General features: G+C 25.7%; 12 protein-coding genes across 12 annotated transcripts in view, besides 27 other annotated features; 5 read left to right on the top strand and 7 right to left on the bottom strand.

The window, feature by feature from the left end:
* Nucleotides 1-139: 139 nt before the first annotated feature.
* EDI_018430 (uncharacterized protein) lies at nucleotides 140-838 on the top strand (the record flags this gene model as incomplete). Its single annotated transcript, XM_001737315.1, has 1 exon — nucleotides 140-838. The coding sequence occupies one exon, from the start codon at nucleotides 140-142 to the stop codon at nucleotides 836-838; it is 699 nt and encodes a 232-aa protein (XP_001737367.1).
* Nucleotides 336-364: a sequence feature (AT_rich).
* Nucleotides 420-475: a sequence feature (AT_rich).
* A 74-nt stretch (nucleotides 839-912) lies between the features above and the next one.
* On the bottom strand, nucleotides 913-1,938 carry EDI_018420 (DTDP-glucose 4,6-dehydratase, putative; the record flags this gene model as incomplete). Its single annotated transcript, XM_001737314.1, has 1 exon — nucleotides 913-1,938. One exon carries the CDS (start codon nucleotides 1,936-1,938, stop codon nucleotides 913-915), a length of 1,026 nt encoding a protein of 341 aa, XP_001737366.1.
* A 42-nt stretch (nucleotides 1,939-1,980) lies between these two features.
* Nucleotides 1,981-2,143: a sequence feature (AT_rich).
* A 6-nt stretch (nucleotides 2,144-2,149) lies between these two features.
* EDI_018410 (serine-threonine protein kinase, putative) lies at nucleotides 2,150-7,062 on the top strand (the record flags this gene model as incomplete). Its single annotated transcript, XM_001737313.1, has 4 exons — nucleotides 2,150-2,303; nucleotides 2,355-2,444; nucleotides 2,496-2,585; nucleotides 2,642-7,062. The coding sequence occupies 4 exons, from the start codon at nucleotides 2,150-2,152 to the stop codon at nucleotides 7,060-7,062; spliced, it is 4,755 nt and encodes a 1,584-aa protein (XP_001737365.1).
* Nucleotides 4,133-4,153: a sequence feature (AT_rich).
* Nucleotides 4,603-4,648: a sequence feature (AT_rich).
* Nucleotides 7,063-7,123: 61 nt separating the features above from the next.
* Nucleotides 7,124-7,171: a microsatellite.
* Nucleotides 7,172-7,179: 8 nt separating this feature from the next.
* EDI_018400 (uncharacterized protein) lies at nucleotides 7,180-9,417 on the bottom strand (the record flags this gene model as incomplete). The annotated part of the gene is made up of 1 exon (XM_001737312.1): nucleotides 7,180-9,417. The coding sequence occupies one exon, from the start codon at nucleotides 9,415-9,417 to the stop codon at nucleotides 7,180-7,182; it is 2,238 nt and encodes a 745-aa protein (XP_001737364.1).
* A 53-nt stretch (nucleotides 9,418-9,470) lies between these two features.
* Nucleotides 9,471-9,498: a sequence feature (AT_rich).
* A 345-nt stretch (nucleotides 9,499-9,843) lies between these two features.
* Nucleotides 9,844-9,878: a sequence feature (AT_rich).
* A 166-nt stretch (nucleotides 9,879-10,044) lies between these two features.
* Nucleotides 10,045-12,074, bottom strand: EDI_018390 (serine-threonine protein kinase, putative; the record flags this gene model as incomplete). Its single annotated transcript, XM_001737311.1, has 2 exons — nucleotides 10,045-11,790; nucleotides 11,838-12,074. 2 exons carry the CDS (start codon nucleotides 12,072-12,074, stop codon nucleotides 10,045-10,047), a joined length of 1,983 nt encoding a protein of 660 aa, XP_001737363.1.
* Nucleotides 11,798-11,825: a sequence feature (AT_rich).
* Nucleotides 12,075-12,116: 42 nt separating the features above from the next.
* Nucleotides 12,117-12,168: a sequence feature (AT_rich).
* A 65-nt stretch (nucleotides 12,169-12,233) lies between these two features.
* EDI_018380 (pre-rRNA-processing protein ESF2, putative) lies at nucleotides 12,234-12,974 on the bottom strand (the record flags this gene model as incomplete). The annotated part of the gene is made up of 2 exons (XM_001737310.1): nucleotides 12,234-12,605; nucleotides 12,672-12,974. The coding sequence occupies 2 exons, from the start codon at nucleotides 12,972-12,974 to the stop codon at nucleotides 12,234-12,236; spliced, it is 675 nt and encodes a 224-aa protein (XP_001737362.1).
* Nucleotides 12,975-12,976: 2 nt separating this feature from the next.
* Nucleotides 12,977-13,023: a microsatellite.
* A 16-nt stretch (nucleotides 13,024-13,039) lies between these two features.
* Nucleotides 13,040-13,089: a sequence feature (AT_rich).
* Nucleotides 13,090-13,118: 29 nt separating this feature from the next.
* EDI_018370 (uncharacterized protein) lies at nucleotides 13,119-14,453 on the top strand (the record flags this gene model as incomplete). Its single annotated transcript, XM_001737309.1, has 1 exon — nucleotides 13,119-14,453. One exon carries the CDS (start codon nucleotides 13,119-13,121, stop codon nucleotides 14,451-14,453), a length of 1,335 nt encoding a protein of 444 aa, XP_001737361.1.
* Nucleotides 14,453-14,692: a sequence feature (AT_rich).
* Nucleotides 14,693-14,870: 178 nt separating this feature from the next.
* Nucleotides 14,871-14,978: a sequence feature (AT_rich).
* A 139-nt stretch (nucleotides 14,979-15,117) lies between these two features.
* EDI_018360 (glycoprotein FP21 precursor, putative) lies at nucleotides 15,118-15,594 on the top strand (the record flags this gene model as incomplete). The annotated part of the gene is made up of 1 exon (XM_001737308.1): nucleotides 15,118-15,594. One exon carries the CDS (start codon nucleotides 15,118-15,120, stop codon nucleotides 15,592-15,594), a length of 477 nt encoding a protein of 158 aa, XP_001737360.1.
* Nucleotides 15,595-15,654: 60 nt separating this feature from the next.
* Nucleotides 15,655-15,776: a sequence feature (AT_rich).
* Nucleotides 15,777-16,324: 548 nt separating this feature from the next.
* Nucleotides 16,325-16,485: a sequence feature (AT_rich).
* A 147-nt stretch (nucleotides 16,486-16,632) lies between these two features.
* Nucleotides 16,633-16,669: a sequence feature (AT_rich).
* A 95-nt stretch (nucleotides 16,670-16,764) lies between these two features.
* Nucleotides 16,765-16,885: a sequence feature (AT_rich).
* A 181-nt stretch (nucleotides 16,886-17,066) lies between these two features.
* Nucleotides 17,067-17,166: a sequence feature (AT_rich).
* Nucleotides 17,167-17,227: 61 nt separating this feature from the next.
* On the top strand, nucleotides 17,228-21,049 carry EDI_018350 (ras GTPase-activating protein with iq motif, putative; the record flags this gene model as incomplete). Its single annotated transcript, XM_001737307.1, has 1 exon — nucleotides 17,228-21,049. The coding sequence occupies one exon, from the start codon at nucleotides 17,228-17,230 to the stop codon at nucleotides 21,047-21,049; it is 3,822 nt and encodes a 1,273-aa protein (XP_001737359.1).
* Nucleotides 18,471-18,505: a sequence feature (AT_rich).
* Nucleotides 19,720-19,747: a sequence feature (AT_rich).
* Nucleotides 19,957-19,999: a sequence feature (AT_rich).
* Nucleotides 20,638-20,686: a sequence feature (AT_rich).
* Nucleotides 21,044-21,114: a sequence feature (AT_rich).
* Nucleotides 21,115-21,229: 115 nt separating this feature from the next.
* EDI_018340 (uncharacterized protein) lies at nucleotides 21,230-21,580 on the bottom strand (the record flags this gene model as incomplete). Its single annotated transcript, XM_001737306.1, has 2 exons — nucleotides 21,230-21,304; nucleotides 21,371-21,580. 2 exons carry the CDS (start codon nucleotides 21,578-21,580, stop codon nucleotides 21,230-21,232), a joined length of 285 nt encoding a protein of 94 aa, XP_001737358.1.
* Nucleotides 21,306-21,358: a sequence feature (AT_rich).
* Nucleotides 21,581-21,657: 77 nt separating the features above from the next.
* On the bottom strand, nucleotides 21,658-22,590 carry EDI_018330 (meiosis-specific nuclear structural protein, putative; the record flags this gene model as incomplete). The annotated part of the gene is made up of 1 exon (XM_001737305.1): nucleotides 21,658-22,590. The coding sequence occupies one exon, from the start codon at nucleotides 22,588-22,590 to the stop codon at nucleotides 21,658-21,660; it is 933 nt and encodes a 310-aa protein (XP_001737357.1).
* Nucleotides 22,051-22,168: a microsatellite.
* Nucleotides 22,052-22,233: a microsatellite.
* Nucleotides 22,591-23,287: 697 nt separating the features above from the next.
* Nucleotides 23,288-24,067, bottom strand: part of EDI_018320 (uncharacterized protein) — a gene marked incomplete at both ends in the record, with an annotated part of 1,120 nt that continues 340 nt past the window's right edge. Inside the window, one exon of the mRNA XM_001737304.1 lies at nucleotides 23,288-24,060. Coding sequence (XP_001737356.1) covers nucleotides 23,288-24,060 — 773 coding nt within the window. The remainder of the gene's footprint in view (nucleotides 24,061-24,067) is intronic.

Here is a 24,067-nt window from a genome sequence, read left to right as displayed (position 1 = left end):
TCAAAGTGATGTAAAGAAAGAAACTACTATTTTATCATTTAATGATTTAACTCAAAAAAAAGAATGGATTGATATTGTTATTTCAACACAAACACAATGTAAATGTAAACGATTATTTGGTAAAAGTCTTGAAACATATATGAAAGAAAATGAACCTGATGAATCATTATTAATTCCACAAGCAATTGATCAATGTTTCTTTGTATTAGATGAAGAAGGAGTAAAAGATCCTTTTGTATTTAAAAGAAAAGGTGATGGAAAGATAATAAATAAGATTATTCCATTGATTAATTTAGGAAAAGACTTTGAAATACCTAATGCTTTAATCGCTGCTGATATTATTAAAATTTATTTAAGAAATTTACCTGAACCATTACTTCCCTATGATTCAATTCCTGAACTTATTGAAGAAACACCAGAAAAAAATATTGTATTAATTATTCAATATATTGATAAATTACCTTTATATAATAAAGCTCTCTTAAATCGTTTAATGAAACTTTGTTATAGAATTTCATTAAATCATGATGACACTCAAATGGATTCTTTAACACTAGCAAAAATATTAGCACCAAATTTATGTTGGTCAAAAGATGAAGGAATTACTGGAAATATTTATACACTGGTTGAAACATTAATTGCAGAATATCCTTCTATTTTTGAAATGATTGATAAAACTTTAGAAGAACGTCAAACAGCTATTTTTGTTGCTAATAATAATGACGAAAAAGAATATTTTGAAGTAAAAGAAAAATTAAGGCAAGAATTAGTAAATGAAGAAAATGGTGAACCAGGACTAATAAATGAAAAGAATGAAAGTACCAGTGAAGATGTATAAAAAGAATATCAAACTTAATTAAATTAGAAAAAAAACTTTTGAGGTTTTGAGTCAATGAAGAATATATTATTTAATTATTGTCCAAATCTTGGATGTGGAACAAGAGCTTCATCTATCCTTTCCCAATTATTTCTATGTTTTGAATACCATTCAACAGTTTTCTTAAGTCCTTCTTCAAATGATGTAGTAGTTTTCCATCCTAATTTTTCTAATTTACTAACATCAAGGGAATATCTTTGGTCATTAAAACATCGATTTTCTACATGATATATTCTTGAATCTTGTTTTTCTTTTGGTACTTGGAAAATATCAAGAAGGGTATGTGCAACTTCATTGTTAGAAATCTCTCTTGTAGTTCCGATATTATATATTTGTCCAACAACTCCTTTTCTTAAGATTACATCAAAAGCATTAACAACATCTTGGACATAAATGAAACTTCTTTTTTCTTCACCACTGCCATGAATTGGACAATTTTGTCCTCTATCAAGAAGGGTAATGAATTTAGGAATTAATTTCTCTGGAAATTGATGGGGTCCAAATACATTATTTCCTCTTGTAATGATTAATGGAAGTCCAAATGATTGATAGAATGAACGAGCAATAAATTCAGCACCAGCTTTTGTTGCAGCGTATGGATTAGTTGGGTTTAATAAAGAGTTTTCAGTTGCAGCATTTCCAATAACTTGACCATAAACTTCATCAGTAGAGACATGAATAAATCTTTTAATTTGGTTAGCCTTAGAAACCTCTAATAAAACGTGTGTGCCATAAATATTATTATGAGTGAATTGGAATGAATTTCCAAATGAATTATCTACATGAGTTTGAGCTGCAAAATGAAGAACAGTATCGACGTGTTCCATTTCAAAAATCTTTTGCACGGTATGAGGATCAGTAATGTCAGCAATATAGAATTTATAATTTGGGGCGTCTTGAATTTCTTCAAGATTCTTTAAGGAAGAACAATAATCTAATTTATCTACATTAACAATTCTACAATCTGGATAACGTTTTACAAAATGAATAACTATGTGAGATGCAATAAATCCAGCACCTCCAGTAATTAAGATAACCTTTGGTTGGTATTCTTCAGTCATTTTATAGTGATTGAACTATAAAATTGGATAAACTTCATTTACTTTTTAAGAATATAATTTAATTTATTATTATTTGAACAAATCTTTTTTTTGTCTTTTTTTTATCATTCTTTCATAATTATACTATTTTAATAGTTAATAATATTATTAGTATGTTTAGTTTATATTCTTTTGGGAAAAAAAAAAAACAAAAAATTTAAAAAAAGAAAACATGGAAAAGCAAGTATTTTGGTGGATTTCTTTTCTTTGGATTTTTAATTGTGCTAAGGGACAGGATGAAACAGGGTGCTTTTGTATTGACCAAAGGACTGATGGATGTAATGAATGTAATGAAGGGTGTTTTAAAAATCTAGGTGAGTGTAAAAGTTTGTTTAAATAATAAGGCAAGCAAGAAAATGTTAATTAACATAATTCAGAGTGTCCTGATTATTGTATTTCTTGTACATCAAAAAAAACATGTTCACGGTGTTATGAAGGAATGATGTGGAATGGGACTCAGTGTGTTGGTTTGTTAAAGTCGTTTTTGTAAATTGATATAAAAAGACTTAAAAAAATAGCGTGTGACAATTATTGCCGAAAATGTGATAATCAAAATTATTGTAGTAAATGTGAAGAAGGGAAATACCTTCAAAATGGTTCTTGTTCATGTTTGTTTTATTATTTTATAGTTATACATTGACCATAATATAATAATTGGAGATAGTTTGTAATAAAATATGTGATAGTTGTAATAATTTTAATAGTTGTACTTCATGTAACTATTTAGAAGATCTTGTGTATTTAAATCAAACATGTGTTTTTTGTAGCTCATTTATTTCTCAATGTATTTCCTGTGTATCAGATATACAAAATGAACCATATTGTATTTTATGTAAAACAGGTTATTATGCATCTAAAGGAATATGTAATAAATGTGATTCCAGATGTGGAATGAGTGGATGTTATTCTGAAGGATGTTATGATTGTGTCGATGGTTTTGTTTTAGAAGAAAAAAAATGTATTTCTATTGATGATGCACATTGTTTAAAAGCGACAAAAGGTAAATGTGAAGAATGTATTGATTCATATCATTTATATAATGGGATTTGTATAAAAATTGAAGACTCTAATAATGAAAATAAGACAGTTATGTTAAATAAATTTAATTTAGAAAATAACATAAGTTATTTAACATATCAACAAGAAGAAATAATGTTTAACACATCACTTATTTTATTAAATAGAATTAATGATTCAAACTCTATAATTCCAAATTGTTTAAATACAACCATTTTTATTGATCAAGTTATTTGTTTAGTATGTGAATATGGATATTATCCAATGAATAGTTTATGTTTAAAAAATCAAGAAAATGGACATTGTCTTATTCCTTTTAATACAATGAATTATTATGAAGGATCATCTTCAAGATGTCTAAAATGTAAAGAAGGAATAACAATGATTAATAATTATTGTATTTATGTTCCCCATTGTATAAAATATAATTATGAAGCATGCATTGAATGTGAAACAAATTATATTCTTTATAAAGAACTTTGTTTTTCGATGAATTTATTTTATTGTACTGAAACAAATGGAGTAAATTGTACCACTTGTATAGATGGATATTTGTTAAATTCTAATTCTAATTGTGAACGTTCTAATATTACGGATTGTATTCGTTATATAACAAATTCTAATTGTTGTTCATTATGTTCAAATAATAAAATGATTTCTAGTTGTGAATGTGTTGAATGTAATATCCCTCATTGTTTAACATGTTCAGGAGAACAAGATAATTCATGTAGTATTTGTGAAGAAGGATATTATCTAACAAAAGATAAACAATGTCAGTCTTGTGGAGACAAGTATTTAAATTGTTTAACTTGTAACGAAGAAAATTGTGAATTATGTCAATTACCATTTATATTAAATGATAAAAAAGAATGTACTTTATGTTCTACCATTATTTCTTCATGCGAACAATGTAATTTAAATGAATGTTTTGAATGTGAAGAAGGATATTATTTAGAGGAATCAATATGTAAAAAATGTGAAGAAAGAGTTTCTCATTGCAGTATTTGTGATATAAATAAATGTAATTCATGTCAAGAAGGATACTTTCTTGAGTCAAATCAATGTAAGGCATGTTCCGAAATTGATGGTTGTATTGAATGTGATACCATGAAACGGTGGTGTTTAAAATGTTCTTCAGAATATTATTTAAATAAAATAACACATTTATGTGAAAATTGTTCTCAGAAAACAATTGGGTGTTCAAAATGTGATACATCGTTAGTATGTTTAAGTTGTGAAAATAAAGAAATAAATAAAGATAATGAATGTTATATATCAATGAATAATTGTATTAAATTAGACGAATTAAAACAATGTATAGAATGTGAAAAAGGATATATTTTAAGAAATGGAAAATGTAAGAAATATGAAAATGAAAATTATTGTTTATCATATTATTATGATCATTCATTTGGGTGTGAAGAATGTAATAATTCAATTTCAAATTCTGGTATTTGTTCCTCATATGATAGAAATGAAAGTTGTTATTTTACATTAAATAATGAATGCATTATTTCGAATTCAATCAAATATAAACAATCAGAAAAATGTATTGATACACATTGTATTATTTGTTCTTCTTCTAACGAATGTTTATTATGTGAAGAGAATTATTTTTTAAATAATAAATTTGAATGTGAATTAATAAATAATTGTCAAACTAATGGTATAAATCAATGTATTCAATGTAAGTCATCTTATTATCTATTAGAGAATCAATGTAAACAATGTCAAATTCAAAATTGTTTAGAATGTAATAAAAATATTAAAGAAGAATGTATTCAATGTAATAATGATTATATTCTCTATAATAATCAATGTATTTATAAAAAAGATTTTCATTGTAAAACAATTTCTTCTTCTTATTGTATTAGTTGTGATAGTGGATATTTTCTTACAACAGTAGGTACTTGTGAAAAAATTTCTCAAGAAGATTGTTTAATACAAAAAGGAAATCAATGTATCCAATGTAAAACTACAAATTTAATATATTTACCTAATGGAACAAGTTATTGTAGTTCAACAAAAAGAACTGATAATTGTCTAATAGAATCAGTTTTTGGATGTCAGAGATGTAATTTAGGATATTTTTTATATGATGGACAATGTATTAGTTGTGATATTAATTGTGCTAAATGTATAAATAGATTAGAAGAATGTGTTGAATGTTCATTTGGATATTTATATAACTCTACATCAAGAATATGTACTACACTTATTGAAGCAAATAAAGGTTGTCTTCATTTTTTACCAAATAAAAAAGGATGTGCAATATGTAAAAATGGATATTATTATGATAAAAAAAATTATAGATGTAATAAATGTGATAAATCATGTTTACAATGTAATGATGCAAGTAGTTATTGTATAACATGTGATAGTTCAAAAGGATATTATAGATCATTGGATAATAGTTGTCAACTTGTCTCAACTATACTTCATTGTAAAACATTTGAAAAAGATCGTTGTACTTCATGTCAAATTGGTTATTATCTTGAAAATAATAAGTGTCTTGGTTGTCAATTAGGATGTGAATTATGTGTTTCTAACAAAGGTTGTATTGAATGTTTAGAACAATACGTTTATAGAAATACTACTCAAGAATGTATATACTATAGAGAAATTTCAAGATGTATCGAATATTCATCTCATAAATGTTCAAGGTGTACAGAAATATACACACCATCAACTGCAGGTGATGAATGTGTTTATTCATTAACTTTACTTGCAATTATTGGAACACCTTCAATTACATTTGTTTTATTATTTTTATTTGCTCTAGTAATTATAGTAATATTAATACTTTATGCTCACAGAAGAGAACCAAAGAAAGAATCATGGGAACTTAAAGAAATAATTTTTGAAGTTAAAGAAAGTGCAATACATTTACTTAAATTACCTGAAAGTAAAGTATTAGTCAGTTCTTTGTGTATTGATTATACTAATTCTGGGACTCAAGTAATTAGTGTAAATGAACGAACTAAAATGAAATATTTTATTGCAAATAAACGCTCTAAATTAATTCAATTAAGATATTTGGGGATTCAAAATGATAATTTTGAAATCAAAGTTGAACCAAGTATTGTAGCTCTCAAAGAAGGTTTTGCAGTTGAGTTAACTATTTCAGTTAAACCAAATTGTTCATGTTCATTTAATGGATTACTTCCTTTCGCACGACTCAATATGAAAACTGGTGAGATGACTTTCTTTAATGTTCCAATTAAGTTTGAAACAGAAAGAACAAAGAGATTGGCATACAATGAAGTGTCTCGTATTAAACTTATTGGTGAAAGTATTTTTGGTACAACATATAAAGCAAATTATAATGGTAAAATAGTTGCAATGAAAAATATCAAAATACTAAGACAAGAAGATGATATGACTGAAGTATTTCTAAAAGATGTTGTTACCTTTGATAAATGTAGTCGAGGAAGATTTATTACAGAATTTATTGGAGCAATATTCCAACTCAATAAACTAGCTATTGTAACAGAATACGCTCCATTAGGAAGTCTTAAAGATTTGATGAAAGAAAAAAAATCAAATCAAGTTGGAATAGAATTAAGGTATAAAATATTGCATGACGCTGCACTTGGTATTTTATTTCTTCACAACAGGAATTTAATGCACTGCAACTTAAAACCACAAAACATATTAATTTATTCATACAATTCTCTAAATGAGATTAATGCTAAATTAACTGATTGTGGATTTAAAAGGAGTAGTGATATGGTTACGTCAAATGCATCTTTTTGTAACAAAGTTGTTAGTGTCGAATATGTAGCACCAGAAGTGTTAAACAAATATTTATATTTAACTGCTGCTGACGTATATTCATTTGGAATGATTATGTTTGAAACAGTTCATTGGGAATCTCCTTTTCCAAAAAAAAATTTTCCTTATGAATGGACTATAGCTCGATTTGTTACAGAAGGTAAACGTCCATCATTCAAAAAACATATTGACAATTGGGCAATTGATTTAATAAATTCATGTTGGAAACAAAGACCTTTTGAACGTATTTATGCAAAAAATATTGTGTCAAAATTAGAGAATTGTATTCATTAATTTATATAGAATTTGTACTAATTTAAGAATTAGTTTATAAAACATGATTTAACAAGGAAAAAATTAATTTTTTAATGAATAATTTAAATTTAATTAAACAATTAATTAAAATAACAATCATACCATAGTAACAGATTTTGGCAACAAAGAAAATCTATATTTATTATCTTTTTCTCTTAATAAATGGGATGATCGGTATGAAGCCCCTTTGTTTTGTCCAATCAACTCAAATAAGTCATCAACCATTAATTTATTTACATTAAAGAATCCATGATTTGAACCATCATCATTTCTCTCCAGATCACCTGTGTCAATAACTTCGACTCGTTCTAATACATCTCCATTATCATCATACAATGGATCAGTCCAATGCCCCACAGCAATTTCATGATATAATTTTTCTGAAATTTTTAATACTTTATCTCTTCTATCTGAATAAATAGTGGTTCTTTGAACAATGTTTTTAATGTCTTGATATTTGTTCTTAAACTCTTCTAATGAACAATCACAATTCATTAAGACTAAGTTAACTAAACTCATAGTAATATCATTTGGAGAATTGTAAATAGAAAATAGACATTGAATAGTCTCAAATGCTTGTAAGAAGAAATAACCTCCAACACCATGACACAGAATATGAACTCGTTTAAATTTAGCTTGATACAATGACTGTAATAACCAAACAAAATCATTCTGTAAGAATATATTATTTGCCATCATTTTAGCTTTTTTATTTCCATATAATGAATGTTTACCAACTGGCCAATTAAAACAAATTGGTACAACATGTCCAGGGAAATTGCCTAATGCTAATAACTGTCCCATTTTCTTTAATGAATCTGTTAATGACATTCCTCCAGAATGAATATAAATTAAACCTTCACTTTCATTTTTGACATTTAATGGCATCCAACTATCATCCAAAGTCAAATAACTTTTATCTTCTTTTCTTTTTATCTTTATTTCAACACTTTTACCTTCTCCAATAGGACGATATCCTCCTATAAAAAACCCTTTATTATTATGATCTACTGTAACAACAATATTAGTTTTATCTTCACATTTATCAGTAACGTATAATCCATTTTCAATAAACTCTTTAAAACAGTGACATATCTGTCCACATCGACACTCCTTTGGTGGTAAAACCATATTAACCTTAGGATATACACTATAATAATTTCCTGAAATAATACACTCAACCCCTGCAACACCAACAAATGGATGTTTTCTTTTTCCCCACATAGTTCCATCTGCATCAGTTGCAAATAAAATCCTCACATTTTTCATCATAGTTCTTGAATTATTCTCTGTTGACTCAAATGGTCCAACAGGAACACCATCTATCCATGTCCCAATTAATAACTCTCCTTGTTCAGCAGTGTCTAACCATGTACAAAATCCTTCTGCTTTACCATTGTCAAATTTCCCTTCTAGTGTCATTTGAGATGAGCCATCTTGAATAACATATTGGACTTGACCAGTACATGTGAGAGATCGAGAAATTGAAGATATTTCTCTAAAACCTAATATCCTAGTAATTATTCGTTTCACTCTTTTGTATGATGCAAAGATTAATACAGTCAAAAGAAAGAGACATAAAGCTGAACAAATATAAATAGAGTACCAATGAACTTCATCTGGAATAAGAAAGAAAGGATAACACACTAAATTGAATTCTACTATTAATGCATGAAATAAAGGAGAGACGTACTGATTTGAAAAAGCACAAATTACAAAAATGAAGAAGAAAACAATATATTCTAAAGCACAATTTTCTGTACGATGCAACACTAATGTTGCTATTAAAATATAAGCAATAAAACATAAGAAAAGAAAAATAAACGTAATGTAAGAAAATCCACGAGATGTATTTGAAAAAACTATTCCCATTCTTCGCTCAACAATCCTGTTCTTCATTGAAGTATATGTTAATGATACATTATTGTATTCTTCAGTATCTGGAAGTAATTTTTCATCTGAAATAATATCATCTAATTTGACAGTGTTAGTTTGTGCAAGAACCATTCGAGGAGTATGACTTCTTATTTTTTCAACTTCTTCATCAGATACATCTAAATTATGAACTAAAGAAATTGTTGATTTAGTTGGTTTAATTTGAGTTTCAAAAGCATCTTTTGATTCGTATTCATTTGACATTCGTGGTGTTACACTAGAACGAGAAAGAAATTTTTTGTGTGGTACATTAAGAGTTTGAGTATTTTCTTCTGAAGGTAATTCAGGAGTTTTAACTAAATTAATTGGTTGTTGTTGAGTGAGTGTCTCTACATCTATTCCAAAATCGCTTGAATCCTCACTTTCAAGAGAATTCTTGCTAATGTTTCCTTCGGTCATTTTTATGGTTTTACAGTTTTTGTTATTTTTCTTATCTCAAAGATAAACTATACATTTATTATAAATTTATAACAATAAATAGTATCTCAAACCTCATACAAAAAACAGAAAAAATTAACTGAAAAAAGTTATTACAAGTGGTTTTGTTCCATAAAAATATTCAGTCAATTAACACACTTAAATATTGAAAATCAATAAAATGTTTCAGAGAGTGGCAACAATGGTACATTAATTCTGTATTATATCCCTAAAAAATCGTTTAAAGTATTTAACAGTATAAATGAATAAGTTTTTCCTTACTTAATTATTTCTAACAGTCAGGTCTAAGTAATATAATTTGAATTCCTTTTTATCTTTTGTATGAGTAGTTAAATGTATTGTATTATTGTTTTTAGTTATTCATATTTTTTGTCAGGACAAAAACAGTTTTTATTTTAACAATATTAAATGTTTTAATAAATGTTGTATAGTTCAATAGAGTTAATAACTTTATCTTTCAGAATAAAATTTTGTTTTAATATCTTCAATGAATAACAGAAATAAAGTCAAGACATCTTTTTTCAAATTAATTTATTTAGCACTAAATAAATTACTTAAACTTAACTAAAACATAAAAAAATCGAATAATTATTTCATAAGTTCTTCTGCTGCTTTAACTAATTTGAACTTTTTATTAGCATATTCCCCAGGACAAATTTCTCCATCTGTTTGTAAACAATTTTTCCATCTTTTTGGATCATTTGTATTTTCTTCATCAAAACTTCTCCATTCTTCAATAATTTTATCCCACCCATTTCTTAATTCAACCTTTGTTTGACAAATATTCCTATATAATTTACCTAACTTTGGTGGTGCAGTAAAGACTTGTGCATTTTCTCTTGTAGCAATATTAGGAATACTTCCACCAAGAATTTTCTTCTTAACAATTGCATCAGTTTCATTGGTATAATTTTCTTCATCACTGTAGTATGGAATAACATGTTCTCCAGTAATTAAACGAGTAATCATTTCCCAACAAATCATACCATAACTATATTTATCTCCTTCATTATCAAATACAGGAGTATCACTTAATTGTTCAGGTGCCATATATGCAATTTCTATATCAATTAAATGATTTTCTTTATGTCTTTCAAAGATTTGTTTAAATCCATATTCACTGATTTTAGCTCTTCCATCTAATGTAACAAAAATTCTTGTAGAATTTAATTGTCCATGAACAATATCATTTTCTTTTAAACAAACTAACCCCTCAGCTATATCAATTGCAATACCACAAATAATTTCCCAATTTAATTTTGGTCCTTGAAGTAAATCAAATAAACATCCTTTATCAGTGTATTCTGTCATAATCCAAATTGAATTATCTGTTACTAAAGTTTTCATAATTTGAAGTATATTTTCATGGTTAATGGTACTTAATTTCTTCTCAATATGTTCTTCAAATAATTTAGTTTTTTCTTCATTTTCTAATCGAATATATTCAATTCCAATTGTCTTACCTTTATATCGTGCTCTTACAACTTCTCCATACAATCCCATACCTAATTTATTTTTATTTCCTATAGACTCTCCAAGAAATTCAATACTTTTCACATCAATTTTCTTTTCTTCTTCTAATTCTCCTTCATCTTCTTTATAATATAATAAATCAAATGCATCCCTACTTTCCATAAAATCTTTTTCAGTTTTCCTACAAACTTCCATAAATCGTTTAACAGTATCAGGATTAACTCCCATATTAATCATATTTCTCATTGCTTGAGAAGTACTAACATCAGTAAACAATCCTATACCAATCATTCGTGGAAGGTCGTATTGAAGTGTCAATGAAAACTCATTTCTCATTTTGATATGAATACTATCAACAAGTGAAAAGACAGACGTAATTTTACTTTCAGTTTTCATAGCAACTGAAAGAGGAGAATTTCCTGCATTATTTGCAATATAAATCCTTGCCCCAAACTTAAGTAATAATAACACAAGATCAAGTCTTTTTTTCTGAACAGCATATAAGAGTGGAACATCATTTGAAAAATTTGTAACATCTGGAACTGCTCCATTTTTTAAGAATGTCTCTAATAAAATACCACAACTCCTTTGATTTTGGAATGCAATATTGATAGGAAAATCTCCTTTATACCTCCCTGAAGCAATTCTACTATTTAAAATTATTCGAGAACATTTAATGAATGCCTCCAAACATTCTACAATAGTTGGTTCATCATGAAATCTAAGAAAATAAATGAAAGGAGATTGTCCATCATTATCTGGGGCATAAGGATTGATTCCGGGAATACTTAACAATGTAGTAATAAAACGAGAATCTTTACTTTGAACAGCATAATGAAGTATTGTTAATCCACCATCATCCTAAAAGAAATATTAATAATAATTTTTCAATAAAACAATAAACAAACTTGTTGATTAATATCGAGTTTATTTTTAATATAAATATCAAGTAACTCATTAAAACTTTGTATTCTCTTTTTAACGATTGAATATGAAATTGGAAATGCTACTGTTAAAATAGAAACTTGTTTCGTTAAAATATCTTTAATTTCTTTAGGATTTTTCTTCTTGAAATAATTTCTTATTGTTTCTACATTTTCACTTTCTATCAAACTATCTAAATTGTCTATTTGAAACTCTGCCATTTAAACACTTAGAAGTATTTATTTTTGAGTTTTCTTTTTTGGTTTAAAAAAAATTATCAATTTGAATTTCAAGTTAAAATTATTATTAAAATTTCTTGTCTTTTCAACAAAATATAACTATACACCTCCATTTAATATTCAATCAATTCATAATCTTTCTTATTCTTCATTCTTTTTTGGTGCTGTTTCTTCCTTTTCTTTTAATTGGTTTGCTTTTCTTTCTCTACGTCTTCTTGCAAATTTTGAATTTCTTACTTTCTTTGAACTAGCTAAATAACTTTCAGTTTCTTTCTTTACTTTTCTCTTTGCAAATTCTATTTGTTGTTCTTGAGATATTTGTTTGCTTTCTTTATCCTCAAAAATTCTTCCCCAACTTAGTCCTTTAATAAATCTAATATTCCAAATTTTATCTGCAAAAGGAGAATGTCGATTTTTACCTCCAATAACCTTTCCATTAAGCATTAAAGCAACAAGTTTAGCTTGTTTCTCAGTTTCAAATTCAATCCATGCTTCTTTAAATATCCCTTTTTTCTATAAAACAGTTAGTATAGCTTTTAAATTTAATCTGTCTTATTTTAAAGAACTAAAATAACAAACTTTTTTATCTTCAATAAAATGCATACGACTTACTTTACCATAATTACTAAAAATTCCTTTAATAATACCTGGGTTTAATCCTTTGTGAACAACACTAAGATAAATAATCCCATGTGGCTCTTCACTCTCTTCATTTATTGGTTTTGTATTTGTTTGTGAACTATCATTTTTTTCTTCTTTATCATCCTCATTATTCATTTCGTTTTGATTATCTTCCTCCATCTTCTTTTCATCTTCTTCAATCTCTTCTAAGTCTTCACTACCTAAGTCTTCTAATAAATCACTTATCTCATTATCACTCATCTTTTATCTATTTATCTAGTTTTTATTTCCTTTTTTTATTTTTTATTTAAAAATAGGTTTTTCTGATTTTATAATAACAAAATAATAAAAAAAGTTTATGAAAATATAAAAAAAACAAAGTCAAAATATAACTTTGTTCATTGAATGTCACGACCTATTTCATCTCCAACACCACTTCGTCCAACAACAAATTACATCACCAAAGTTAGTAGATTATCAGAAGAGTCATTGAAGTCTAGAAAAATCAAGTTATTATCTGCCCTTTCAACTCCAGGAAATTCAAATGCTAAACCGATCATTAGTGTGACAAAAATGATTCACTTAAACTACTTACCTATCTTTACATCATATTTACTTCCATTAATGAATTATATAAACAATGAAAACCGTCCACGGACAGAACTTGAAAATGAAGATGATTTTATGAATTACAAAAAGTCATTAGAGCATTGCATTACAAATACTTACCTTTTATTGTCTTCAATGAAACCATCTCCAGTTGATACGATGTTAACTCTTTTCACTCCACTACCACCTATTCTACAACAGTACAACACATTATCACAAGATGAACAATTTAGAATAGAAGAGTGCCTCCATGAACTTCTTAGAAGAATATATGTAGGTAAATACAAAGAACTCTGTCAAAACACAATCAGTCAATTAACAAGCAGTATTCATCAATTGAAAGTATCATATTATGCTAAATTGGCAGATAAAATAGCAAAACGAAAAATCGAAATTCAAAACATGCAAAAAGAGATAGAAGTACTAAAACAAAAACTTCTTACTTCAAAAGGAGATAAAGTTTCTACAATAATAAAATCACCTTCAAAAAATATTAGAAAGATAACTATTCCAGCTATTGGAGAGGTTGTTATTTATGGATATTGTGTTATTTGTAAATTACCTGGTAATACATTACTTCATCTTATTTACTCAAATCTTGTTCCCGAAGATTGTAACTCTTTTATCAAATATTATAAAAATCTTAAAAATTGTAAAGTTGAGTTAAACGGAAGATATCGTCATTTGATGTTATTCAATAACAGTAACAAATGTTTTGATGAAAATAAAATCGCATATTGGATCCTTGAAAACCCAAATAGTCTTGAAGAGAAATATCGTTATCTTGTGAATTATTTTAATAAGTACGTCAATTTTATTAAAGTTACACGAAAGGTACGTTCAGAACTTGGTGCTTATTTTGTTAAGAACAATGACCGTCCTACATTAAAAATTCCAATTATTAATAAAGATAAAGGACTTTATATCACTGTTGAATTTGAATTTGATGGTTCTCGTATTGAACAATACAATGAACTATCAGATCCTTTTAGACCAGTAAGAACAAGAATTAATGTAATTACTGGGACAATCTCTGAAACACAAGTAAAAAATGTTATTGATATTTCACTTAAAGATAATACAAATAATTGGTTATCAAATATGGTTATGAAACTCTCGTCTCTTTATTGAATTTTTTTTTTATTTATAATTAATTTTTATTCTTAAAAAAAAGATATTTAATCGAAAATTATTAAAAAATTTCTCAAATGCATCAAAAAAAAATTATTAAATAAACAGTTAAATTTATAAAAGATAAATACAAATTCTTATCTATCACTTTGTATTATAAGATAAATATACCATTTTAAATAATATTCCAAACTTTTTTTATTCTATATTTAATAAAAATTTGAATTCTAAAATTAAAAGTACAATAAAAATGAAACAACCTATGATCAATTAAAAATAACATCAATTTTTCATGTTCTTTTTAACAAAGAAAGTTGTTCTTGTAGTGCTATTAAAAATAAAGTCTCATTAGAGTTTTTTCAATGTGATTGATTTTTACACCGTCCTTCTTTTCTCCCTAAATAACATTCTTTAATGTTATTAATTGTTTTATATAACAATAATAGTTTATCAGTAAAAAAAACTATAATTCATTTTTAGTAAAATTTATTATTTTATATTAACTTTCTTTAAATAGAATTAAAACTCAATAAGATCTTAAAAAGATACTTTACAATTTTTTTGGAATAAATAACTTTGCTATAATAAATTATTACTAAAAACTATAAATTAAGCATACAACAACCATAAAAGGGAAAAAGAAGAACTTAAAAAATAGAAAGGCATGGCACAAAACGTAATCTTAAGATCATCAGATGGAAAAGATTTCATTATTTCAGAAGAAGCAGCAAAACAATCAGGACTCGTAGAATCACTTATGAAAGACAGAGAAAATGCTGATGAGCCAGTTCCTATTTTAAAAGTAGAAGGAGCAGTGTTAGAAAAAGTTATTCAATGGTTATTATTCCACAACGAACATCCATTGATGTATCCAGATTTTGTAATTGGGGATAGAGATAAGAATGCAGATCTTCATCCATGGGATGTTAAGTTCTGTGATGATTTAGAAAAGGATATGTTATTTGAAATGCTAAAAGCAGCAACATTCATGAATATTGATATGCTTGTTGAAGCAACTGCCAAGACCATTGCAAAGAATTTAATTGGGAAAACTGTTGAACAAATGCGAGAATATCTTAATGAAGAAAATGATTATACACCAGAAGAAATTGAAGAACTTAAGAAGAAATATGCTGATTAATTGATCTTTTAATACCATATTAAGGTATTTCTCATAATTAAGTATTAAAGTTAGGTTCAGTTTAAATTTTTAGTTATTTAAAAAAATCCATTTGTTATTTTATTTATTTCTCTTTTATTATTTTCTATTTTGACATTAGATTAAAGATTATTAAATTGTATGTTTTTTTATTTATTAATTAAGCTACAAATGAACTAAACATATTTCATTTCTTTTATCATTAAAAATTTAATAACATTTGATTAATGAAATGTCATAAAATGATTGAAAAAAATGACATTAGATGTAAGTATTCTCCTATTAATATTTGTCAAGAATATATGAAATTAAGAGATAAAACAGATGGTAGTGAATTTAATAAGATAATGTGTCAAAATAAACAAGAATAACAAAACACATCGTATTCATAATGGTTTAAATTTGATGAATAAGCAATCATCTAAATATAAAACTAGAATACATGAGCAATGAAAAAATATAAATTAAAAGAAAAGACAAATAATATTACCAATTAAAAAACAGATTATTTAGGACTCTAATTAATGTTAATCAAAATTATGATTAACTGAATTATTTGTGTTGTTTTTGACTTCTAATTTAATAAGAGTGATTTCTTTGAATAGTAGGTTCCCGTGTATTATAAATGATTTATTAACAAAATAAAGTTGTACAAAATGATCATGTTATAATTAATTAAGAAGGTTATTAGAATAAGAGTGTATATACAAAGTATTAAATAAAATTCATTTATTAAGTATTATTTACAATATTTGATAATTATTAGAATTGTTTTAAGTCATTTAATTGAATGAAAAGTCTAATAAATGATATTTTAACAAAAGATAAAATAACAATTAATGAATATTAATTATTTCATTAATTCATATATTAGAATACTTATTAACAAATGAATCATTTCAATTTTATGTTTAAATGAAACAAATAACAAGTCTATAAACTCATAATGAAAATATAATATCAATAATCTATCAAATTATTTCATTAAGTAAGATAATTAGTATCAAAGTTTACTATAACATTAAATTATTTATATAATAATCCATATTTTTAATATCTAACTTTATTATCATAAAACAAGAGATATTGTACATATTGATGAAATACAAACACATGATTAAAAATAACAAATATCAATAAACAATCATGAAGATATAATAGATATTTTAATGAAAAGATAATTCAATTAACATTATTCATAAATAATTAACAAAATAATTGATTCTTTTTTTATTATTTTGTTTAATTTATACAAATAAAAAAGTATAAAAATGACAATGCTTACTTTCATTTATTACAATAATTTATATTTAAGACAGATATGTGTTCTTGTCTAGATTACAAGTTTTCTGAGTTATTCATTTTTTAATACTTTGAGTGAAAAAAAAATACACTAATTTTTATTTATTTCTTTCTTAGATAAAAATACTGCAATTTTCAGGAAATCAATATTCTTTTTATTAAAAAAATAGAATTCTAATTATATTTAAAAAAAAAAGAAATAAAAAACTAGATTTTATAGTTTTTTTACTATTTAATGAAATAATAAAAATAGAATAACAAACAGAAAAAAATCAATCAAAAAGAACTCGTATTTATTTCTTTTAGACTCAAAATGTCAGAATCAATCTCATTATCAAATTCATATGAATCAACAGTATCTTCAAGTAATGAAAATAAAGTAGACAACGTTGTTAGTGAAGATAAAAAAACACAACCAGCTCAACAAAAAAAGCCATCATTAGCTGAACTTATTGCAATGCAAAAGGCTGGCACTCTTCCTAAACAATACACAGAAAAAGAAAAAATAGCACCAGGAACAGATCTTTCTAATGGAAATCCACCAGCAAAGAAACCAACACTTGCTGAACTTATTGCAATGCAAAAGGCTGGCACTCTTCCTAAACAATACACTGAAAAAGAAAAGGTAGTTGCAGGAAGTGATATGTCAAATGGAAGTCCTCAACCAGTAAAAGAATTACCTTCTTCTCAACCAGCTCAACAAAAAAAGCCATCATTAGCAGAACTCATTGCAATGCAAAAAGCTGGCACTCTTCCTAAACAATATACAGAAAAAGAAAAAATAGCACCAGGAACAGATCTTTCTAATGGAAATCCACCAGCAAAGAAACCAACACTTGCTGAACTTATTGCAATGCAAAAAGCTGGTAGTCTTCCAAAACAATACACAGAAAAAGAAAAAATAACACCAGGAACAGATATGTCAAATGGAAATGTTAGAACACAACAAGTTGAAATAACAACATCATCAACACAAACAACAACAGAAAAGAAACCAACGTTAGCAGAGTTACTTGCAATGCAAAAAGCAGGAACATTACCAAATGAATTCCAAAAACAAAAAGGAACAGTTGAAGAAGTAGTTAAAAGAGAAAGTTTTATTCATAGAGAAATTAGTGCAATTGAAGAAGAAGTATCAAAATATGGAGATGGAAGAGAAACACAAATTAAAGAAGAAAATTTATATTATTCAGAAAGAGAATTAACAGTATTACAAAATATGTTTGAATTTTTTATGAAGAAAGCACCAAATATTTTAAGTACAATGTTTTCTAATAGAGATAAAGCAGAAGAATTAGCAGATGCAGTATTAAATTTAACATATAGTAAAAGACTTGCATTAGATTTTGTATCACAAATGTTAAAAGAAGAATTTGAAACACATACAGATTCTCATTCATTATTTAGAGAAAATACAAGTGCAACTAGAGTTGCTAAAAGTTTTTTAGCAAAAGTAGGAAGAAAATATTTATTAGATATTTATAAACCATTTGTACAAGAAATTATTCATAATAATATTTCATTTGAAATTGATGATCATAGAGAAACAGATAAAGAAAAATTAGAAATAAATAAACAAAATTTATTTAAAGCATGTAGAAAACTTTTTGATTTAGTTATTGAATCATTTGATTTATTACCACCTGGAGTTAAATTATTAGCAAGAATATTTAATGAATATGCAGCACAATTTTTTGGAGAATTATCAGATGATTCAAGAAATAGTTTAACTGGATCATTTATTATGTTAAGATATATTAATCCAGCAATATTTTCACCAGAAAAATATGGTATTGTTGATGATCCAAAAGAAATTTCAATGAGTGGAAGAAGAAATCTTATTTTATTATCAAAAGTTCTTCAAAATTTATCAAATGGAGTTAAATTTATTCAAGAAAAAGAACCATTTATGTTACCATTAAATGTTATTCTTGATGAATATTTAGATAAATTTAAAAGATATTTTAGAAGAATTGTTAATGTTGCTAAAAACTTTCCATTTGTTCTTGTTGTAGAAGAAGCTACTATTACTGATATGAAACCAATTGCTTTAATTCATAAAGAATTATGTGAACGTGCAGATGAAATTATTGGAACATCATCAATTGAAATAAGTGAAGAATTCTGTAAATATATGGTATCATTAGGAAAATATAGTGATAAAACACATTCATTTGGTGAATTTAAAGAAGAAATTCAAATTAAATTAAAAGAATTTCTTATTAAAAACAAACATGAAGCTGTTTATATTTCTAGTTTTAATTGTGAAATTAATGAAAATAAAATTGAAGGAATTTTAATTGTTACATTACATCATATTATTATTCTTGATCAATCATTTAATATTATAAAAGAAATTCATGTATTTGATATTCAAACTGTTACTAGTGCAAATAAAATGGGAATGAGTTTCCAATTAAAAGATGGAACATCTCTTGTTGGTGAAACAATTCATCCAGATCAAATTATTATTGCTATGTTACGTTCATTTAAATCTAGTTTTGCTGATGGAATTTATGGATTTGTTATTGATGTTCCTTCACATAGATCAGCTAATTTTAAAAATGTATTTTCACTTCAAACATTTAATACTTGTGGAGGATTTAGTGGGATTTATAATGCATTCTGTACATATAAAAAAGTTCCTATTAATGAAAGTGTTCAAGCATTTATTGAAAGTACAAAAGAAGATATTGAAGGAGCAAAAGAATTAAATTGTTTAATGTTTAATACTACTGATCCAAATAATAAAAATGATGCAATGTCTGCAACAGAATTTCAACCAGTTTTAAGTGCATTAAGAACAAATAAATATTTTACTAAATTAAATATAGAAAGTACATCATTAGTTGGATGTGAAGAAGAATTAAAAAAAGTATTAGAAGATAATGAAACATTAGAATGTATTAGATTAAATGATGTTGGAATTAAAGAATGGGATACAATTTTATGTGCTTATATTGAAAAGAATAAATCACATAATATTAAAGAAATAGATCTTGGAAATAATAAATTAGAAAGTAAAGCTTTAGCATCATTAGCTAAAATTATAGTTAATTATCAAATTAATAAAATCAATTTAAATCATTGTATTTCTAATGATAAAAGTATTTCATATTTCTTTGAAGGATTCAAAGAATGTGTTGAAAAGAAAATTCATTTACCTTTAATATCATTAAAGTTAGAAGGAGCAAAAATGGGTAATGAATCAATTGATTTCATGATTAATCAATTTGCTAAAATATTCCCTAATTTGATGGAATTAAATTTAAGTAATTTAGATATTAAAAATAGTGGAGAATTAGTAAATGTTTTAAAAGGATTAAATTTCCTTGTTCATGTAGATTTATCTGGAATTTCAATTGGAAAGAAAACAGAAACTGGATTAGCAAAAATTATATCAACATTAAATAATTTAAAAGAATTACATTTAAGAAAATGTTCAATTCCTGCAATTGTTTTAAAAGAAATAATTGAAAATTTAAAATCATCAGAAGTTATTCTTGATTTACAAGGAATGCAATTTGATGATGAAGGAATTAATTCATTAGCTGAATCAATAAAACTTAATAAAAATATTATATCTTTTGATATTAGTCAAACAAATATTAAAGATAAAGGATTAAGTAAAATCCTTGATGCATTAGTTGAAAATACTGTTGTTGAAACATTAAATATTAGTAAAACAATTAATGGAGATGATACAGAAGGATTAATGACAGCATTATTAAAATATTTAAAAAAAACAACTTCATTAAAAAATTTAATATTAGAAGGAGGAAATAAAACTGATCAACAATTAGGATTAAATATGATTCCAGTATTAAATTCATTAGTTAAAAATGAACATATTGTTTCATTAGATATACAATCACAAGGAATGGGAAATAAAGGTGCATTTGCATTAGCAAATCTTCTTAAAATTACAAAAACATTACAAACATTAAAATGGGATCAAAATGAAATTGGTATTTTTGGATTAAGAGCTGTTGTAGATTCAATGAGAGTAAATACATCTGTTAAAGAATTACAATTACCTATTTTAGATTGTCGTGCATTAAGAGTACAAGGAAAATTTAATGATGGTAAAATTATTGGTGAATTAGTTAAATCTGTTCAAAAGAAAGGGTTATAATTTTTGAATATTTTTTGATATACTTTAATTTTTTTCTTCAATTATTTCTTTCTTTTAAATTAAATGTTGATAACTTTAATAATACTCTCTTTTAATCTTTTATTGGAATGTAAATAAATGAACTAATTAGACAAAAACTATTCAATAATACTTTTGAGTACCTTATTTAATTGTTTCTTTTTATGGAGGTGAACATGCCATATCATCTTTTTGTCTTAACATATGCATTAATACATCTTCTCCTAATGAACTATTCTATAAAAATAAGTAATTTGTAATTTCATTTATCAAAAAAATATATTAAATTTTCTTTAAACAAACATCACGTGGAATTTCTTGTGGTTTTGTTATACTTATTGGTTTTTCACATTCATCTTCTTCAACCATCTCACTTTTAAGATTTATTTTATTGTTTTCTTTAGGCATTTCAATATTTAATTTTTCAAAATATGATGTTTTAATGTCTTGATAACATTCTTTAGTTGAATCAGTGAGATATTCCCCTTCATAAATTTGTTTTGATTTGTTCATTTTTTGAATGGTGCAATTACGAACTTCAAATTCTTTATCTGTTTTAGAAATTCTTAAAATCAAAAAACACAAAAGAGTTAATGATATGTTTTATTAATTGAGTCAAACATTGTTTTTACATATCTATTCCATTCTTTAATTCCAGTGTGTTGTTCATAAAGTTCTTGGATTATTTCTTCTTCATTTTTATTGACTTTTATACCATACATATTTTCATACATTTGAAGTAATGTTTTAATATAATCTTTTTGAGCATATGAATCTTCTAATAAAACCCATTTATAATTTTCTTGTTCATTTTTCTCAATCTCTAATGTTTTAACTTTAGTTTTATCATTTTCTATTTGGTATTTGAGCTTTTCTATTGTTTCTTTTAATTCTTTTATCTTTTCCTCTGAACATTGTTTTATTGAATTATCTTCTTTTATTGCTTCTATTTGACTTTTGATGATGTTTTTCTGTGCCTTGAGTTCCTTTATTTCTTTCTCTTTCTTTTCTCTCTCTTGTTCCAATTCTTCCTTCCGTCTTTTTCTTTCCTTCACTTCCTCTTTTATTTCTTTAATTTCTTTTTCTATCATTTGATTTCTTATTGAAATCTCTTCATTCTCTTTTTTTATTTTCTCATACCCTGACTTAGTTTCCCTTATTTTCTCAATGAAATATTCATCTGTGTTCGTCATTATCTTAATTCTTTCTGTCCTTTCTTTTTCTTGTTCCTCCTTTTCTCTCTTCATCCCTTCTACAATTTCATTTTCTTGGTAAATCCTTTTCTTTAATTCATTTTGTGCTTGTAAAATAAGTTGTTCCATTTGTTCTTCGTTGTTACTTTCAAGTGTCTTGAGTATCTCTTCCACCTTTCTCATTAATTCTTCTCTTTCTATCTCATATTTCCTCTCTTCATCTTCTTTGTATTGTTTTTCCATTCTTGAGATCTCATCGTCTAATTCTTTACTTTCATTCCTGAGTTTCTGTATCTCTTTTTCCTTTGCTGCACTAATGCTATCTTCCATTTCTATCGACTTTTTAGATTTTCTTTATTCCAAAAACTCTTATTCTTTGTACTATTTGTTTTTATTCTGTGGCAATTCTTTGTTCTTCTCTTCACTCACATTCCTTTGTTATTGTTGTTCATCCTTCTTTGTGTTTTGGTGATTCATTTCTTTATCATGTTCAGTTTTATTTCATCTCTTGTTCAAAATTATTCTAATGACTCTTTACAACTTTTTAATTGGTTGTTCTGTTCCAAAATATCCCATAAAACAATACATGTTTTTAGAATAAACTCAACAACAGTTTAATGAGAACACCACAAATACACACTAATGATATTAATCACAACTATGATGGAACAAAGTAATAATTCTTATGCATACTTTTGTTCTTTTTGTTTTGTTTGTTTAATGGAGTCGTTTAGAGTTAAATTGGTGGTATGAAGTAAAACACAACCACTCATTATTCACAAGATTAAGATGTATTAACTCAATTACAGATGACCAATCTTTATTTCATATTTTATTCATTGAATAAAATAAGTTGATGAGATAGAGAAAATGCAATCTTCTTTATATTAATTTTGAGTGATTTTATGGGATGATTATAGTGTTTGTTTTGATTGAACAAAATGAAAAGAATACTTTAAAATCATGTTTTGGTCATAGTAATAAGAAGATGTAAATGAAAAAAAAAATTCAATTCTATGTCTCTTTTTTAAGCAGCAATTTCATAACACAATAAATTATGAATCACTTTGGCAAGGGAAGGATCTTGAGCTCTGACATAAATGCATGCCTTATTTGAAGCAATATTAATTTCAATTCTCAATAAGACATAAATATTTTGGAAAGAAGGGAATGAAGAACAAGCAACAATTTGTTCAGGTTTCACATCTAAACAAATAAATCTCATTCCACCAAGAATTGTTGGTAAATCAATCGTATTGTTTTGTTTCATTTGAACAATACTTTTCTTTTCAGTGGTATTACCAATAGTATTCCAATATTGCATAAAAATATTTGGTTCTAATGGTTCTTGAACAAGGAATGCATTTACAGTTAATGGGAGTGAGAATGCAATTTTATTTTTAATTGAACTTGATTTATATGTGATATTAATTATTGGGGATTGATAATAAAATCCAGAGATTGTAAATTGAGCAATAGATTGAATTTGACTTTTAATTCCAATTTTTCCATTATATTCACCAGAATTACATGTTAATCCATTTGGACATTCAATGATATAATTTAATTCAACTTCTTCTGAAATTCTATTTCCAAAGAATAATGCAAATTTACATATTGGTGATTCTAATGCACTTTTAAGTCCAATTTGGATAGTATCATCTTGATATAATACTCCTTCAAATGCTAAAATTAATTTGTTATGATTATTTATCATAATATTTTCCATTTGTTCTTTAATATTATGACATACACATCCATCATATTTTTCTGTATTTTCACTTGGTTTAATATTTATTTCTTCTTT

Source organism: Entamoeba dispar, genomic scaffold, assembly GCF_000209125.1.
Source record: "Entamoeba dispar SAW760 scf_1105229460513 genomic scaffold, whole genome shotgun sequence".
Classification (NCBI taxonomy): domain Eukaryota; phylum Evosea; order Mastigamoebida; family Endamoebidae; genus Entamoeba; species Entamoeba dispar.
Note: the sequence above shows the minus strand (reverse complement) of the source record. Positions and strands in the feature narration are given on the sequence as shown.